The sequence below is a fragment of the Macaca nemestrina genome, chromosome 1, assembly GCF_043159975.1.
Source record: "Macaca nemestrina isolate mMacNem1 chromosome 1, mMacNem.hap1, whole genome shotgun sequence".
Classification (NCBI taxonomy): domain Eukaryota; kingdom Metazoa; phylum Chordata; class Mammalia; order Primates; family Cercopithecidae; genus Macaca; species Macaca nemestrina.
In genome coordinates, this window is record NC_092125.1 from 33,838,335 (window position 1) to 33,857,720 (window position 19,386).

Here is a 19,386-nt window from a genome sequence, read left to right on the forward strand (position 1 = left end):
AGAAACTAAGCCAAATATAAATGAAGTGATCCTCAAAATAAGGACAGTATATAAATTAATAAGAACACCTTTACTGTTACTTTTTCCTTACAAGGATGGTAGTAAGAATTTCATTTAACGTCAAAAATTTAAATTTCAGAATTTATTGATGAAAATTCCCTTTGAAAGGAAAAGTAAATTTAAAAGAAAATGTCACCTTCTAGGTGAAGAGCTAAAGCAATTAAATCAAATAAAATACACTGTATTTATTTACATATGGCCTCCTTTGGCTCTCAGTAAATAATCAAAAGAGTAAACATTAGGAAAATCATATCATAGTTGGGAGGTTAAAACAAAGAAACATATTGTATCTAGTCGGCCATAAATTTGCTACTTAAGTGTTCTATACAAGTTTTATTTCTTTAATGTTAATGGATAAAGAAGTGTGTTTTCTTTAAGTGTCACCTAATTTTTCAGTTCAATTCTGAAATACTGAATCTTAAAAAATCCAACTACACTACAGAATAAAGTCTATCATCTGATAATCTGTAAAATTTGGGTGAATCATTCCCTAAAGTATTTTGCTAAAATTGTTTCCAAAAATAGAGAACAAGATATTGCTTATCTATAATAACATCACAATCAGTTCCAATGTGCAAGGTTTATGTTTTTGAGTTTCTCTGACAGGGCCTACTGCATGTCTATTTGCACCAAAGTATCCTAAGAAAGAATTCATTACCAAAGAAAAATAAAACAGGGACAGAAGTTTGACACAGTAAAACAGCCCAAAGCTTTAATGAGGATGTGCAAATATGAGGTAAGTTTCATATGTAATTCTTCTAGACCCACTTCTAAACTACTGTCCAGGTCCTACAGAAAACAGAAAGTTATCCATATGAGTAAAAAGGGAGAATGCTATTTCAACAAAAACTACCATAACACTGAGGGGCAATGTGTATTGTTTTATACCTCTATAAAAAGTATGAACGATTGAATACAAAGATGTAAACTTTAATACTGTTTACCAAACATAAATAAGCTTGACTCTTGAACTTCGTCAAAGGGAAACAACAGACCCTGTATTAGTAGCTAGACATTGTCATAGAGCAAACTGCCCTAAAGCTTAGTTACTTAAAGCAGCAAACATTTACTATCTCACACGGTTTTAGAGGCCAAGAATCTCAGAGCAGGTAAGCTGGGTAGTTTTGGCTCAGTCTCAACAGACTGTAGTTGAGCTGTCCACTAGGACTCTAGACTATTAGAGTCCAGTACTCTACCACTTCCAAGTTCACTCAACATGACTTTTGGCATAAGACTTCAGTTCCCCACCATGTGAGCTTGCGACAATGCGATGGTTTCTCCCAAATCGAGTGACTTCGAAGAGAGAAAATGATGAAGATAGAGGCTACAGTGTCTTTTATAACCTAATTTTAGAAGAGATATCTACTGGCCACATAGATGAAGCCTGGAACAAGGTAGGTGAAGGCGAACTACACAAGCATAAGAATACCAGGAGACAGAGATCCCTGGAGGCCATGATGGATGCTGATCAACATAAGTCTAACATTTCATTTAAATTCAGCAGAGAATATATGTAGTAAAGTTTTAACTTATAGGAAAGGTAACTGCCTCTAAAGTTATAAATTATAACTGTTATCATAATGCCATTTATTAATTTACATTTACTTATTTAATCTGCTGATGAAAAAGCGGAAGCATTACAATCAGCATGAGTTTTACTAATTGATTTCTAAAATCTACCAAGACTTCATGGTTGTCACTTGTGCATTAACCTATGCAACTAATAAAATTTGGAATGAAGGGTCAGGTGTGGTGGCTCATGCCTGTAATCCCAGCACTTTGGGATGCCGAGGTGGGTGGATCACTTAAGGTCAGGAGTTCGAGACCAGCCTGACCAACATGGTGAAACCCGATCTCTATTATAAAAAAAAAAACAAAATTAGCCAGCTGTAGGGGGCAGGGGGGCATGCCTGTAACCCCAGCTACTTGGGAGGCTGAGGCAGGAGAACTGCTTGAACCCAGGTGGTGGAGGTGGCAGTGAGCTGAGATCATGCCACTGCACTCCAGCCTGGGCAACGAGAGCTAAACTCCATCTCAAAAAAAAAATAAAAAAAAATAAACAAATGATAATAATAATAAAAAGGAAATTTGGAACGAAGAAGAACCTGTAACTTCTGTTATCATGCAGTCTAAATTCTTCAAACTCACATTTAAAGAAAAATACCTTTAAAAAATGTGTTTAATTCAAAGGCAAGATTATTTATTGCAAATAATTCTCAGGTTACATTTTTTTTTTGAGATGGAGTTTTGCTCTGTCGCCCAGGTTGGAGTGCAGTGGCGTGATCTCGGCTCACTGCAAGCTCCACCTCCTGGGTTCATGGCATTCTCTTGCCTCAGCCTCCCAAGTAGCTGGTACTACAGGTGCCCACCACCACGCCTGGCTGATTTTTTGTATTTTTAGTAGAGACGGGGTTTCACCGTGTTAGCCAAAATGGTCTCCATCTCCTGACCTCTTGATTCGCCCGCCTCGGCCTCCCAAAGTGCTGTAATTACAGGCGTGAGCCACTGCGCCCGGCGCAGGTTACATATTTAAAAAGGAAAATATATTTCTTCAAAAGAACCTTTAAAATGACTCATGAAATTCCTTTCTGATTAGCTGCTACATATTGATGGTTCTTTAACATGCAATTATGTGCATATATACTTGGAACTAAATTATTTTTAAAATACACAGCATATGTAGGAAAAATATCATTCACATGAACTCAGTTTTTATTTAAGCAATGAAAAAAATAGCTGTTTAAAAAATTCCTGTTAAAAATTTACTAAATACAAAATATATAAAATAAGCAAAATATATTTGTATAAAAGTGATTTAAAATATTCTCTAACTATAAAGTTATCACAAAGACAATATTTTATATGATCACCAAACAGACAAGAATAATAAATACATTTAAGTAACACTAAATAATACTCTTGAGATGGGCTTAAAAGCATTTGAGACTTTTACTGCCAAGCTAAGAGAGTAAGCCAGTCTCTCTCACTGTGAGTTTACCCTGGACAACATCCAAAAAACAAAAGCAGCTATATGAGGAAACTGAAAAAGTAAACAAAAACAGTCATTTCCAGGAGAGAATTCTACACTTAAATGAAATTCAGGGGATGAAGAGTACCATTTTTCCCCTTCTCTTCTCCCTTGGCAAGCTAAAGTCAGCACCTTAAGCAGCAAACACTAAGGAAAATCCGTGTGTTTAGCAATGGCTTCTGCAAACCAGGGGATTGGGAATAATTTTTTACTTCTGACTTATTCTTTTCCTCCTCCAACTTTTCCCCATGGGTGGGTTTCAGTCACAGAGCTACAACAGTATAAGAAGCTAATACTCAGAGTAAAACTCTGTGTATATAAAAAGGAGCATCTATGACATAATGAAAATGAAAAAGAAGAATCCTCATTTTATTTTTCTTATCTATTCTCTTGCTTCTTTGCCCTTGTGGCAGGCCCTACTAACAGAATTCAGCAGTAGACTGGGCACCAAAGTCTCCTAAAATGAAACAACCCAACTTTCTTGACAAAGGATCAGTAAAATGGGGCCCTGGGAGATAAAGAGTCAGGAAGAAACCTGGAAAGAAAGTTCTGGAGAAGGAGATTCTACAGTTCTGTGCATTCACTGGCACAGTCACTTCTGAGCTGTGTATGTGCAAGATGGACACGAAGCACAGCAGCAAATGCTACGTGCATTGAACTACAGTTGAAAAGATGACCCAAGTCCTAAACTAAGCTCTAACTGGCATGTGTATTACGCAGACTCAAAGTACCACAGCAAAAGCTCTGATAACTGAACTGATTGTTTCCTTTGACAAGGCAAAAATAACCTAGGGAAGGCAAGACAGAATTTACAGTCTAAATCGAAGCCAACTGATCACCTACTAAGAAACGAACCAACAAACAAAAACCCAACATTTCCCACACAATTTAAACAGGATCCAACATCTTATAACATAATATTCAAAATGGCTGAGACAACCTCAAAATTATTCAACATACAAAAACCCAGGAAAATGTGAAGAATTTTCAAAGGAAAACACAATTAACAAAGGTCAGTCCTAAGGTTTAGATGCTGGATCCCAAGATATTAAATGAAATTGATTTTAAAGCAACTATTGTAATTATACTCCATGGGGTTAAAATAAACTTAAAATTAATGGAAAGATAGAAGTACTCAGAGAATATATAGAAATTATTTTTTTTTAAAAAAGAATAAATGAAATTTTTTTGCAAAATGGAGATGACAGATGAAGGAATCATGAGCTAGAAGACAGAACAACAGAAATTACCCGATCTGAAGAGAAAAAAATATTGACAAGAAAAAGACAGAGTATGAGGCCTGTGAGACAAAACGAAAGGGTCTAATACATTAACATAATTAAAATCCCAGAGGAAAGGAAAAAGAGATTACTATCAATAGTTTGATGAGTATGTGGCAAAGTAGTTTTCAGAGGAATACTGACAGGGATAGTGATATTATATATTAACAAATGATTCAGTCCACCAAGAAGACATAACAATCCCAAATATATTTATGCACTTAACAATAGAGTTTCAAAATGTATCAGGTAAAAACACACTGACACACAAAACAGGTAACTGAACAGAGAAATAAAATCAGACTTTAACATTTCTGTCTCATAATCAAAAAAACAAGGAGACCAAAAAAACAGCAAGCGTACAGAAAATCAGAAATACACTAGCAAAAACTTTGATCTGACACTTACAGAACACTCACCAAACAGCATTAATAGTGCAGTTTCTTTTCAATGCATTTGAAATATTTATCAAGGTAGTTCATATTCTGGACCATAAAACAAATAATAAATTAAAAAATTAAAATCATGTAAAATATGTCCTTTAACTATAAAAGGATTAAGTTATAAATCAGCAACAGAATGATTTCTGAAAAGTTTAAGAAAATTTAAAAATACTTTAATCCATAGATGAACAAGAGAATAACAAGAGAAATCAAACAGAATTTTACACTGAATGGAAAAGCAAATATAATAGTCACAAAAATAATATAATAGCAAATAGTCAAGAAAACTTGTTTTCAAATTGTTTCAAAATTTGCTCAAGTAGTGTTTAATGGGAAAGGTATATAACAAAAAATGTTCAGATTAAAAAAGACAGAAATATCAATTAAATGACATAAACTTCAATCTTCAAAAAACTAGAAAGAGGGGAGGAAATTAAACCCAAAGCAAGAAGAAAAATGTGCAGAAATCAATGAAATTAAAAATAGAAAAATACAGAAAAATCAACAGACCAAAAGTTGAGCATTTGAAAAGATTAAGAACCTAATGCCAAGGTGACCTAAATTAATAAACAATAAATAAACCAGAAGACACAAAATACCAGTTATCAGGAATAAAGGACAGGACATGACTTCATCACAGCTTCTCAGAGGAAATGGGAAAAAGAAAAAAAGCATGGCTACAAACCCTAGCAATATATTACAAATATAGACAGTTTCCAATTTAAATAGCTCAAAAACTTATGATTTTTTCACTTTACGACGGTGAGAATGCAATGTGCATTCAGTAGAAATCATACTTCAAATTTTGAATTTTAATATTTCACAAGGCTAGTGATATGTGGTATGATACTCTTACTTGTATTATTCAACACTTTATTGTAAATAGTCTTTGTGTTAGATTATTTTGCTTAACTGTAGGCCAATGTAAATATTCTGAGCACATTTAAAGTAGGTTAGGCTAAGCTATGATTAGGAGTATTAAATGCATTTTCAATTTATGGTAGATTTATTGGGACCGTAATCCCATTGTAAATGGAGGAGCATTTTATGTATTTTGATGCCCATAAATCTCACAACAAATAAAATGGATCAATTCCCTGAAAGAAATGAACTGTCAAATTTCACTCAAGAAGAGACAGATATGTTTATTAGTCCTGAATCTACTAAAGAAATTTAATTCTTAGTTAAAATCTTCAAAGAAAACAACACACCCAGAAAGCTTCACTGACAAATTCTACCAAACATTTAAGAACAAAAGAATAGTAATTGTAAACAATCATGTCGAAGAAAGAAAAACACACAGCACATATGTGTTTTATGAGGTCAGCATTACCCCAATATCAAAGTCACAAAAAATTACAAAAACAGAAAAATAAAGACCAGTAACCCTCAAAAACACAGATGCAAAAACTTCACCCTCTAAAAAAAACCAGAAAACCTAGAAGAAATGGATAATTTCCTGGACACTTACACTCTCCCAAGACTAAACCAGGAAGAAGTTGAATCCCTGAATAGATCAATAGCAGGCTCTGAATTGAGGCAATAATTAATAGCCTACCAACCAAAAAAAGTCCAGGACCAGATGGATTCACAGCCGAATTCTACCAGAGGTACGAGGAGGATCTGGTACCATTCCTTCTGAAACTACTCCAAACAATAGAAAAAGAGAGAATCCTCCCTAACTCATTTTATTAGGCCAACATCATCCTGATATCAAAGGCTGGCAGAGACACAACAAAAAAAGAGAATTTTAGACCAATATCCCTGATGAACATTGATGCAAAAATCCTCAATAAAATACTGGTAAACCGAATCCAGCAGCACATCAAAAAGCTTATCCACCATGATCAAGTTGGCTTCATCCCTGGGATGCAAGGCTGGTTCAACATATGCAAATCAATAAACGTAATCCAGCATATAAACAGAACCAAAGACAAAAACCACATGATTATCTCAATAGATGCAGAAAAGGCCTTTGACAAAATTCAACAGCCCTTCATGCTAAAAACTCTCAATAAATTCGGTATTGATGGAACCTATCTCAAAATAATAAGAGCTATTTATGACAAACCCACAGCCAATATCATACTGAATGGGCAAAAACTGGAAGCATTCCCTTTGAAAACTGGCACAAGACAGGGATGCCCTCTCTCACCACTCCTATTCAACATAGTGTTGGAAGTTCTGGCTAGGGCAATCAGGCAAGTGAAAGAAATAAAGAGTATTTAGTTAGGAAAAGAAGAAATCAAATTGTCCCTGTTTGCAGATGACATGATTGTATATTTAGAAAACCCCAACGTCTCAGCCCAAAATCTCCTTCAGCTGATAAGCAACTTCAACAAAGTCTCAGGATACAAAATCAATGTGCAAAAATCACAAGCATTCTTATACACCAGGAACAGACAAACAGAGAGCCAAATCATGAATGAACTCCCATTCACAATTGCTTCAAAGAGAATAAAATACCTAGGAATCCAACTTACAAGGGATGCAAAGGACCTCTTCAAGGAGTACTACAAAACACTGCTTAGTGAAATAAAAGAGGACACAAACAAATGGAAGAACATACCGTGCTCATGGTTAGGAAGAATCAATATCATGAAATGGCCATACTGCCCAAGGTAATTCATAGATTCAATGCCATCCCCATTAAGCTACCAATGACTTTCTTCACAGAATTGGAAAAAACTGCTCTAAAGTTCATACGGAACCAAAAAAGACCCCACATTGCCAAGACAATCCTAAGCCAAAGAACAAAGCTGGAGGCATCACGCTACTTGACTTCAAACTATACTACAAGGCTACAGTAACCAAAACAGCATGGTACTGGTACCAAAACAGAGATATAGATGAATGGAACAGAACAGAGTCCTCAGAAATAATACCACACATCTATAGCCATCTGATCTTTGACAAACCTGACAAAAACAAGAAATGGGCAAAGGATTCCCTATTTAATAAATGGTGCTGGGAAAATTGGCTAGCCCTAAGTAGAAAGCTGAAACTGGATCCTCTCCTTACTCCTTATATGAAAATTAATTCAAGATGGATTAGAGACTTAAATGTTAGACCTAAAACCATTAAAACCCTAGAAGAAAACCTAGGTAATACCATTCAGGACATAGGCATGGGCAAGGACTTCATGTCTAAAACACCAAAATGGCAACAAAAGCCAAAATTGACAAATGGGATCTAATTAAATTAAAGAGCTTCTGCACAGCAAAAGAAACTACCATCAGAGTGAACAGGCAACCTATAGAATGGGAGAAAATTTTTGCAATCTACTCATCTGACAAAGGGCTAATATCCGGAACCTACAAAACACTCAAACAAATTTACAAGAAAAAACAAACAACCCCATTACAAAATGGGCAAAGGATATGAACAGACACTTCTCAAAAGACATTCGTACAGCCAACAGACACATGAAAAAATGCTCGTCATCACTCGCCATCAGAGAAATGCAAATCAAAACCACAATGAAATACCATCTCACACCAGTTAGAATGGCAATCATTAAAAAATCAGGAAACAACAGGTGCTGGAGAGGATGTGGAGAAACAGGAACACTTTTATACTGTTGGTAGGATTATAAACTAGTTCAACTATTGTGGAAAACAGTGTGGCGATTCCTCAAGGATCTAGAACTAGAAATACCATTTGACCCAGTCATCTCATTACTGGGTACATACCCAAAGGATTATAATTCATGCTGCTATAAAGACACATGCACATGTATGCTTATTGTGGCACTATTCACAATAGCAAAGACGTGGAATCAACCCAAATGTCCATCAGTGACAGACTGGATTAAGAAAATGTGGCACATATACACCATGGAATATTATGCAGCCATAAAAAAGGATGAGTTTGTGTCCTTTGTAGGGACATGAATGCAGCTGGAAATCATCATTCTCAGCAAACTATCGTAAGAACAGAAAACCAAACACCGCATGTTCTCACTCATAGGTGGGAATTGAACAATGAGATCACTTGGATACAGGAAGGGGAACATCACACACCGGGGCCTATGGTGGGGAGGGGGGAGGGGGGAGGATAGCATTAGGAGATATACCTAATGTAAATGACGAGTTAATGTGTGCAGCACACCAACAAGGCACATGTATACATATGTAACACACCTGCACGTTGTACACATGCACCCTAGAACTTAAAGTATAAAAAAAAAAACTCTTAGAAGAAAACTTACGGGAAAACCTTCATGACACTGGATTTGGCAATGATTTCTTGGATATGACACCAATGGCATAGACAACACAAGAAAAAATAAACAAACTGACACGCCGGACTTCTTCAAAATCAAAAAAAATTTTGTGCATCAAATAACTCTATAAAAAAACTAAAATAAATATATCTATTGTAACATGGTGCTCTCACTAATTTAGAAATTCAAGGACAATTTTTCTTTCTTTTCCTTCTTGCTCTTTCTTCTCCCTCTTCCCTCTTTTTCTCACCTCCCTTCCTCCCTCTCTCCCTCTCCCTTTCCACACCACTCTCTTCTCCCTCCCTCTCTGTCTTTCTTTTCTGAGATGGGGTCTTGCTCTGTCATCCAAGCTGGGGTACAGTGTGGCACAATCATCAATCACTGTAACCTTGAACTCTTGGGCTCAAGAGATCCTCCTGCCCACGTCTCCCTAGCAGCTGAGACTACATGTGCACACCACCATGCCCAGCTAATTTTTAAAATTTTTTGTAAAGACAGGGTCTCATGCAGGCTGGTCTCGAACTTCTGACCTCAAGCCATCCTCCTGCCTCAGCCTCCAAAACTGCTGGGATTACAGGTGTGAGCCACCATGCCTGGTTGACGATTTCTTAAATCAACGAAAAAAGATATTCCATTCTGTATATAGTATGAATAAACAACTTGCTACTCTATGGCCCAAAACTTTTTAGGGGCAATCCAGTCTTGTTTACCTTTTTACAGAATAGGCTGTGCTCCATTATTTTATTTCTTTTATGTATTAAAAAGGCCAAAGGGAAAGGTATAACATGATGTGAAATAAAGTGTCCAATGCTAGAGCTATCCTTGCCTATCAAAACAATACTCTGAAAGTTACAGGCAGAAAAGAAGAAAAAGGCAAAGAAATTAAGGGTGGTAATTCTAAGATAAAATAAGTCTGTTATCATAGCTTTATACATTTAATAGCGAGAAGAACCACACCAAAACAGCACATTAAGGAAAAACAGAAAAGAGTGAATAGTAAAGATAGATACACAAGAAACAGAAAAGAAAGGTCAATTAAATTGGCAAAAAGTGACGTAGAATTTTGCCTTGATATATAATGAACTTCATTAAGAGATTTTAGTATACAATAGAAATTTAATAAAATACAATGCAGCATACAGACATTTCTAAATATTTCCAGGAAAAAAAAGGTTATTCGGTGGTATATCTGTCTAAAGGACTTGGTTATAAGATAGCAGCAATTCTAAATGTCTCCATGTGGAATGAATCTAAAAACATCATTAGAATGAGGATGCAGTATATTCATTTTTCATTCACTCAAGAAGAGAAATCACTTTCTCTGCTTGGATTTTTTTTTTTTTTTTTTGACAGAGTCTTGCTCTATCATGCAGGCTGGAGTGCAAAGGCGAGATCTAGACTCACTACAACCTCCGCCTTCTGGGTTCAAACAATTCTCACGCCTCAGCCATCCCCAGTAGCTAGGACCACAGGCATGCACCACCACACCTGGCTAATTTTTGTATTTTTAATAGAGACAGGGTTTCACCACGTTGGCCAGGCTGTTCTCAAACTTCTGGCCTCAAGTGATCCACCCACCTGAGTCTCTCAAACAAAGTGCTGGGATTACAAGCATGAGCCATTGGGCCTGGCCCCTGCTTGGATTTTTAAAAAAATAATCAGTAGGCTGGGCATGGTGGCTCACACCGGTAATTCCAGTACTTTGGGAAGCCGAAGCAGGTGGATCACTGGAGGTCAGGAGTTCCAGACCAGCCTGGCCAGCATGGTGAAACCCCATCTCTACTAAAAATTTTTTTAAAATTAGCTGGTTGAGGCCAGGCGCAGTGGCTTACATCTGTAATCCCAGCACTTTGAGAGGCTGAGGCAGCTGGGTCATGAGGTCAGTTTGAGACCAGCATGCCCAGTATGGTAAAACCCCATCTCTACTAAAAATACAAAAATTAGCTGGACACGGTGGCATGCACCTGTAGGTCCAGCTACTCAGGAGGCTGAGGCAAAAGAATCACCTGAACCCGGGAGGCAGAGGCTGCAGTGAGCCAAGATCACCCCACTGCACTCCAGCCTAGGCAGCAGAGCGAGATTCCGTCTCAAAAAAAAAAAAAAAAAATTAGCCGAGTGTGGTGGTGTACACCTATAATTCCAGCTACATGGGAGGCTGAGGAAGGAGAATCGCTTGAACCTGGGAGGTGGAGGTTGCAGAGAGCCGAGATTGCATCACTGCACTCCAGCCTGGGCAACAGAACAAAACTCTTATCTCAAAAAAAAAAAAAAAAAAAAAAGTGGCTCACGCCTGTAATCCCAGCACTTTGAGAAGCCGTCAGCAAAGCAGATCACAGATCACTTGAGGTCAGGAGTACAGTATCAGCCTGGCTAACACAGTGAAACCCCGTCTCTACCAAAAATACAAAAAATTAGCCAGGCATGGTGGTGTGTGGCTGTAATCCCAGCTACCAGGAGGGTGAGGCAGGAGAATTGCTTGAACCCAGCAGGCAGAGGTTGCAGTGAGCCACAGTCATGCCACTGTACTCCAGCCTGGGTGACAGAGTGAGACTCCATCTCAAAAAATAAAACAAAATAATAATAATAATAATAATAATAATAATAATAAATAATCAGTAATCACAAAGGACATGAGTTTCAGTAAATGTTTGTATTTCTGCCAATGAAAGGAATTGAGGTTAGGAGGGCCAGGGAGAAGGAGGTGCTGAGAAAGAGATTCAAATAGTACCTTTAGCATCATCAGAACCTGAAGCCAAGAGTTTAGGATCCATCAAATTAAAGTCAACACTCCAACACCTCTTCTCATGCTCCTGGAAGCAGAAAGAAGACAGTAGCCTCAGACAGAATAGAGATCTCAAAATGAATAAAGCAAGAAAAAAAAAAAACTGGTATCAATTTATTGTTATGGGGAGAGGAAAAGAGAACAGGCTAGAAAACAAATGAAAAGCAAATAAGATGTTGATATAAAGCACGTCCAAAACTTTTAATATACACATTTACCGAAATTATTGCTTTCAGAAATTTATTTGATGCATTCTACAAAGACCAAAGTCTGAAGAAATGCTTCAGAAAAGTATCTGGTACCAAAAAAAGGAGACTGAAAAAAAAAAGTATTTGGTATTGCACAGGTGTTACACAGGTATAAAAAGTACTAAATAGTGGCTTCAAATCTGTAATTATAAAGCACATGAAGTTCTAAAAGTTTTAACAAAATAAATACATGATTCATATAACATGTAACTAGTACCCTTATTTACCTGATAGACCTTTGACCTCTGTCCCGTGAATCCATCCCATAAAATAACAGTGCCTTCATAATCACTGCTAGCTAACAGGTTCTTATGGTAACTACTCCAACTGATACAGCTGAAAGAAATACAGTTAAAAGTTACTTTACGTAAAAATAAATAATAATGGGATAAAAAGAATTTTAATGTGTTCAGAAAAATAATGTGTTTTGCACTATTTTAAAACGGTCTCTATCAGTTCACAATCATTATTCTGCCCACAACATACCTGGGAAAAGATGTATCAATAATTTTGAAATTTTAAAAATAAAAATTAACAAGTAATGACCCTAACCACTTTTTACTGTGATCACTAGCTGTTAAGATGGATGTGAGTCTAGAGCTATCATTGGCCATCTTTGATACATGAGGAAAGGATGTCTATCAGTGAAGGTGATACCGTCTAGAGGGCTCAAGGCATACCATCGCAGAATGACAGACCTGATGAGACTGTTTAACGCCCTGGATCCAGTTGTGCCAAATCATATAAGCCAAATAAACTACAGTGAATTGGGTTTCTGTATTTACATCCCAAAAGTCTTGACTTGAGTAATTATAACTTAAGACTACAATTCCAATTAAAAGCATCTAAAAGTTAGAATCAAACTTTTATCATTTATGGTTCTGGCTATTCTCAAGTGCTCCAAAAGTCTACATCATCTAAAAACTTCTGCTGAGATACATACCTGCATCATGCATATAGTAAAGGGAATGTATACTATGGAAGAAGCTACTTAGAAGGCAGTTAATGTAGGTAACTTCTAAGACATGAACACAAGGTCTTTTGCTTTCTACTAGTTGCACTGATGCTAAATTTCAGAGACTGGAAGAGTTCATTTACATTTTTAAATACTTTTAATTAGAATTTCTGGTAGAAATTATGTGGAAGAGTTAAGAGCCACAATTTGAATTTAGGTAGACTTGAGTTCAAATTCCAGATCTGTTACTTACTAGCTGTGGCTCTGGCTAATTTAGTTCACTTTCACAGCAGATGTGCTCCAAATCTATTTTAGGAATCCTTAAGTATTGATCCTTTCAGCCCCAGGCCCACCGCTTTCAGCCTTGAGCGCTTTCACCATTTATTACAATGCACCAGGAAGTATTGCACATTTTTACATGTATAATTACAGAACAGGTAGATTAAACCTTCTAATCCATGTTTTCATTATGTAATACATTATGAGTACTTGCTATGGGCCAAGTATTGTTCTGAGTGCCTTATGGGGATTTTTCAAAAGTACAATCCTATTAAATAGGTATTACTATTGTGGCCTCCATTTTATAAATAAGGAGCATGAAATGTTTAAGGGCACAGACTCTAGAACCAAACTACTTGAGTCTGAATCCTGGCTCCTCTATATAAAGGTATATAATCTTAAGCAGGTTATTTACCTTTCTGTGCTCAGCTTTCTTTGTATAAAATGGAGCAATAATGAAAACTATCTCATAGGTCTGCTAAAGACAAAGCACTTAGGATAATGCATGATATATAAGAATTCAATAAAGTTGTATCTAATTCATGTTATATCCTCTTCACTTAGGACATAAACTATAACAGATTCTCAATGACGAGTGCCACAAATGAATGGGGAAGCTCACCAATTATCAATATAGTATTTTTATAAATGAACTAGAAAAAAGAAAGATATAACAAATAAATTATACAAAGACTGTAACAAACATACTATGTATGTCATTCATAAAGATAAAAAAAGTTCAAGGATGGCTATTTTGAAAATGTTCAAAGTTCTATACAAAGTTATTATTAGATGATTTCCTCATATATTTCTCTTTTAAAGCCAATGCTCGTGATAACAGCTTGGGAAGCTTGTTTAGAAAAAAAAAAGAAAAAGCAGATTCTAGAATTTTTCTGAGATTTTTTGGGGAGCAGATCAGGAGTAGAGTCTTAAAATACTGCTAATGTTTAAGAGTATTTTAGGTTTAAAATACTGTTAATGTTTAAGAGTATTTTAGGTCTGAAAAGCACTCCTTATAAAGTATAATCTCTAATACAGAAAACATAAACACCATTCCTTCAGTGAAAAGCAGAATATTATTGTAAAAAAAATTCTTAAAACTAGAAACAATTCTAATATGTTGAGATATGTGCATGCTAGGGGAAAAATTCATGATGTTTAAATACTATTCATAAGCTACATTAATCCTTATTCAGTACTCCACAGAGTCTCCAATAACCATCTCCAACAAACAACTTTATTTGATTAAATGAAAGAAGAACTTTCATTTGGCAACTGGAAAAAAAAAAAAAAGGCTAACCTCACAAGAAAAAAGCAACCAATATCTGTAAGAAAGATGATCTAAGTAATAATATATATTCTGTATACATAGTACAATTATAGTGTTCACCATGAATGAGCAAAAAGTGTCATGCAAAGGTAAAATAATTTCTTGATAATTACACATGCAAATTGTTACATATATACTACATCATGCCAAGAAAATATGTAAATACCTGATTTTCGAATTGCAGGTCATTTCATTCTCAGGATAATGAATATCCACTGCATCCTGGATGACAGTGCCATATTCATAGACTTTAATCTTCTTTGTAACCCCAGCAATCGCAAAATAGTCACAATCCCGGTCAAATTCAATACTAAGGGGAAAAAGTGTATGACAACATTTCAGAATTTGCTACTTTCTATTTCTAAAGTAATTCTGTCTACAAGGATAAAAGATCTACTTCAAATGCCTTCAAATTGTACTAGGCCTCATAACACATACCAAATTAAAAGTGGTTGAGATTTGTGTATAGCTACACAATTGTGCACAGGTGTACTTTTGTTCCTAGACACCTGACATGCTTTTCATTCAGTTCTAATAACCGTATTACAGCTTACTGAGAAAGATTTAATGGCGTGAATCATTTGATATACTAAAAGCATGCCAAAAGACAATTATCAACTAATGTTTGATACATTCTAGTTATTTCCCTGCCATTTTGTGAAGATGGTAGAATTTCACAATATTCAATGTTATTTTTAATAAATTAGTATATAATTTGAATTACTGAAGCAATTGGGTGATGACAAGGGGATAGCATACAACAGAACAATTAAATTATCATTACTTTTTCCCAAATTCATACCTAATCCCCCTCCCCAAACATCTCTCTGAATTATAAAACCCCAATATGCATTCCCCATACCACAAAAGAGGTTAAATAAGTGAATAATCTCCCTTCCTTTAGCGTTACTTAGAGAATTCACCCTCTCTTGCTGATCATTTTTATATAAGCTCCAAAACAAGCTATTTGAAAGCAAGTACAAGATCATACTCGCTTTCATAGAACTTGGAGCCTAAGCAAAGTTGTTTTTATATAACCAGCTAGAAATCTAATTAGCCCAATGGTAGTAAAAGTTGAAATGAATCATCACATACATTACTCCTCAATATGATTTAAGCATCTTTTCTAGAGGTTTAGTGGTAAGAATTTGCACTGATCTACAATTAATTACATAATAATACCTAATATTCATTAGTCATTCACCAACTACTAAAACACTTTGCATGTATTAACTCATTTAGTTCTCATAACAACCTGTGATACATGTATTAATATTCTCTACATTTTACAGATGAGAAAATGAGGATTAGAGGTGAGGTAAATTGCCCAAAGTTAGTCAGTTTGTAAGTGGCTGAGATGGTATTCAAACACAAAGTAGTCCGGTTTCAGTGTTGGTATTAATAATTACTATGCTTTTATCACAGATCAAAGCTCTTAATGTAAAACTCAAAGTGTAAAGGCTAAAGGTTTAAAATCTAATATGTATGAATGTGTCTTCAGTATCTATGTATGTGTGTTTCTTCTCTCAAAATGCCTAGCTAGTGCTCTGCATCTATTAAGCATTCATTTAATTCATAAAAATACAAACACCTACATACAATAATAATAACATCCATTTTCTTAATGGATTACATGTGATATCCATTCACAGAACAGTTAATGATTAATGATTTATTAAGAAGCTTGCTGAACTGATGATAAGAAAGAGACACATTAAGAATATTTCAGGCTGGGCTCGGTGGCTCATGCCTGCTATCCCAGCACTTTGGGAGGCCAAGGTGGGAGGATCCCTTGAGCCCAGGAGCTTGAGACCAGCCTGGGCAACATAGTGAGACCCCATCACCACAAAAAAATGAAAAAATTAGTGAGGCATGGTGATATGTTCTTGTCCCCAGCCACTTTGGAGGTTGAATCAGGAGGACTGCTTGAACCCAGGAATTTGAGCCATGACTGTGTCACTTACACTCCAGCCTGGGTGACACAGCAAGATCCTGTCTTAAAAAACAAGAAGAAGGAATATTTCCCTTAAAGACACACATTGAGATGCCCAATTTTCATTACAGCTTTAAATGTTTCCTTAATTTTATATAAATTTTAAAGAATTAAAAATTTTTTTTACAGAGATGGGGGTCTCACTGTGTTGCCTGGGCTGGTCTTGAACTCCTGGGTTCAAGCAATCCTCTCCCATCTCAGTCTCCCAAAGTGCTGGGATTACAGATTTTAGGCATGAGCCACAATGCCCAGTCAATTTTTAAAAAATTTTTATTCAGTTAAGTGTCACTGACTAGAGTACAATTGAGCAAATGTTCCCTCCAGTAAAGTATGATACTATAGCAATGCAATAGATTTATTTGTACAACCTCAACTGAACTGCTGCCTCAGCTACTACTTGCTGCCATGTGGATTTTAATGCACCGTAACTATAATGATGACAACTACTCATCTATCCCAACTCAATTTACACCCATAGTCTCATGTCACTGAAGGAGAAATACTACTTTATCTAGTAAAGGACAGAGTTATTATCAGAACTGAAATCCTGTTTTTAACTTAGGAGGTTTTGGTATAGCTGAGATTTCAAGTGAACCAGTTATGTTATCACTAAATACTTTTTATCCACCTACACATATATATAGCTAATAAGTCAACACCATTCCAATGTTGTGCCAGTAAAAGTATGCCATTACTAAACTATTAGTTTTAACATATATAATATGTTTAAACACTAACCTATCAAAATAATAGCTTAAATACATTACAGGGAGAAAACTGATGCATAGGTAAAAATGTTATCAAAAGAATTCAGATGATGACCTAAATATGTCTATTATTTCTTCTGCTGGTAGGTACCCTGTTATTCAAGACAGCTCTCTCTCTTTTTTCAACATGTTATTATTTAGTGACATTAGCTCACTTTTAACTCTCATACTAAGAAGCTAACTTTTTGTTTTGACTTTATTGCTACTGTTTTCTTACATTTTGGTTATGTTTTGCTTTTAATATATTAAGGTATCAAGAACCTGTAGAGTATGTTTTAAAAAATATTTTGGGGGTAACAAGATCTTTTTATAGTGTAAAAATAATAGATTTTAACAGAAATATTAATCAAAAAGTATAAAGAATAATATTATTTCTAGAAAATACTGATTAAAAAGGAAAGAAAGACAAACAGGTACCCCCCACCACCCAACCACCTTTTTTAATGGAAGAATTTCCACATCACTAAGACTCAGGATTTAAGCACTTCCAGATACTGAAGCACCTGCTCCCTATCTCTGACATATTTAATCATATATATTCTCAAACATCAACGTAATGAGATTCTAAAAACAGATCATGAACTAACTGAAATGGACACTGTAATTTTCAGGTGCAGAGAGCTTTGTAGAGTTAATATGAAACAGATGACCTCTTATATAACAGTATGATATTTCAGTTACTTTTATTATGAAATCTGGTAACACAAGCAAAAGTACTTCAAAAGTTAAACAGTGACTAGTTAGGCTGAGACTAAATAAAAGGTAAACTAATTGAAATGTTGCTTATGCAATTAAATTCAAAAATAAATTTTAAGTCTTACTACTGTTATACAACGTTTATTTCTGCCATCCACTGTCAGCAGTAATAATAAAAACAACAGGTTTATGAAAATTTACTGCGATGACAAATTCAATTTCACAGAATTTGTTTTTTATTTCAAAACATACAAGTATACTTTTGAAAAATAGTGTTTCTGGGGACATAAACTGCATTTTTCTTTCACATTTTGAAATATTTCAACTGTTAAAAGAAACTGACTTACATCAACAGCTGAAATATGTAATTCAGCTGTAGGAAACTAGTTGTATTCTTTGTCAAAAAGTTCATTAATCAAGTGATTAAGCAGCAAGGCAAGAAATCGCACAGGACAGCTGATTAATGCATACCTCCAGTACAATGGGGCACGAAGCAATGAAAGCCGTCTATAAGCCCAAGCAGTGAATTTTGTCAGTGTTTCCACTGTCTGTCGTATCTTTTTGCAATTATAAGTATTAACAAACATGGATTAGTGTCCCTGGATGCTAGAGCCCAATTTATCAAATTAAAATATAAAGTAAGAGCAGTTGTCAAAGTTCTCATTCTCATTCATTACCATGATAGTGTGCCTCAAGAGCAGGTAACTATAACTTCAAAGAAACAAAACATAATTTTAGAAACTGGCCATTTTAATGAAAAGTGATAAGCAGATCTTTAAAAAATACAAACGAGTAAATTAAGAATTGATGTTACTCAACTTTCTTCCAATCAATACTACTTAAAACTTCCATAACATACATAATGCTTGAGATGTATCAAGCATTGTTCTAACCACTTTACATAAATTTACAAGCTTCAAATCTCCACTGTATAAAGAAACTGAGATATACTGATGTTAAGTAATTTGTCCAAGGATACACCAGATAATTCAAATTTAAGCAATTGGTTCCAGAGTCTATGATCTCAATCATCATGCAAACTTGCCATGCAATTTCAATCAGAACAAATGAGCTGGTCTTCAAAGAACATATACATAGGCAAAATAAGAATAATAACACAGAATAATAATATACATTATATTAGATATAGTGATAATAACACATAATAATTTAGCCTGTGCAACAAGTTAAACATAAAGGGATAAAAAAAGAATAAGGTAGCCTCACCGGGTTTATAATTAATAGAAGAGATTACAGACAATATAAGCCCAAATGATAAGACAAAATATTGATAGAGGAA

At 35.3% G+C, this 19,386-nt stretch overlaps 1 protein-coding gene across 9 annotated transcripts in view; it reads right to left on the reverse strand.

Annotated features, from left to right (window-relative positions):
- Window positions 1-19,386, reverse strand: part of COP1 (COP1 E3 ubiquitin ligase) — a 281,153-nt gene that overhangs the window by 108,488 nt on the left and 153,279 nt on the right. For all 9 annotated transcript variants that reach the window (XR_011611267.1, XR_011611266.1, XM_011746116.3 and 6 more), the window contains 3 exons: window positions 14,797-14,940; window positions 12,294-12,402; window positions 11,765-11,846 (listed from right to left, as the gene is read on the reverse strand). Coding sequence is in view for 7 of the 9 variants with exons in the window: in XM_011746116.3 (XP_011744418.1) it covers window positions 11,765-11,846; window positions 12,294-12,402; window positions 14,797-14,940 (335 nt within the window). In the remaining 2 variants the exon portion in view is untranslated. The remainder of the gene's footprint in view (window positions 1-11,764; window positions 11,847-12,293; window positions 12,403-14,796; window positions 14,941-19,386) is intronic.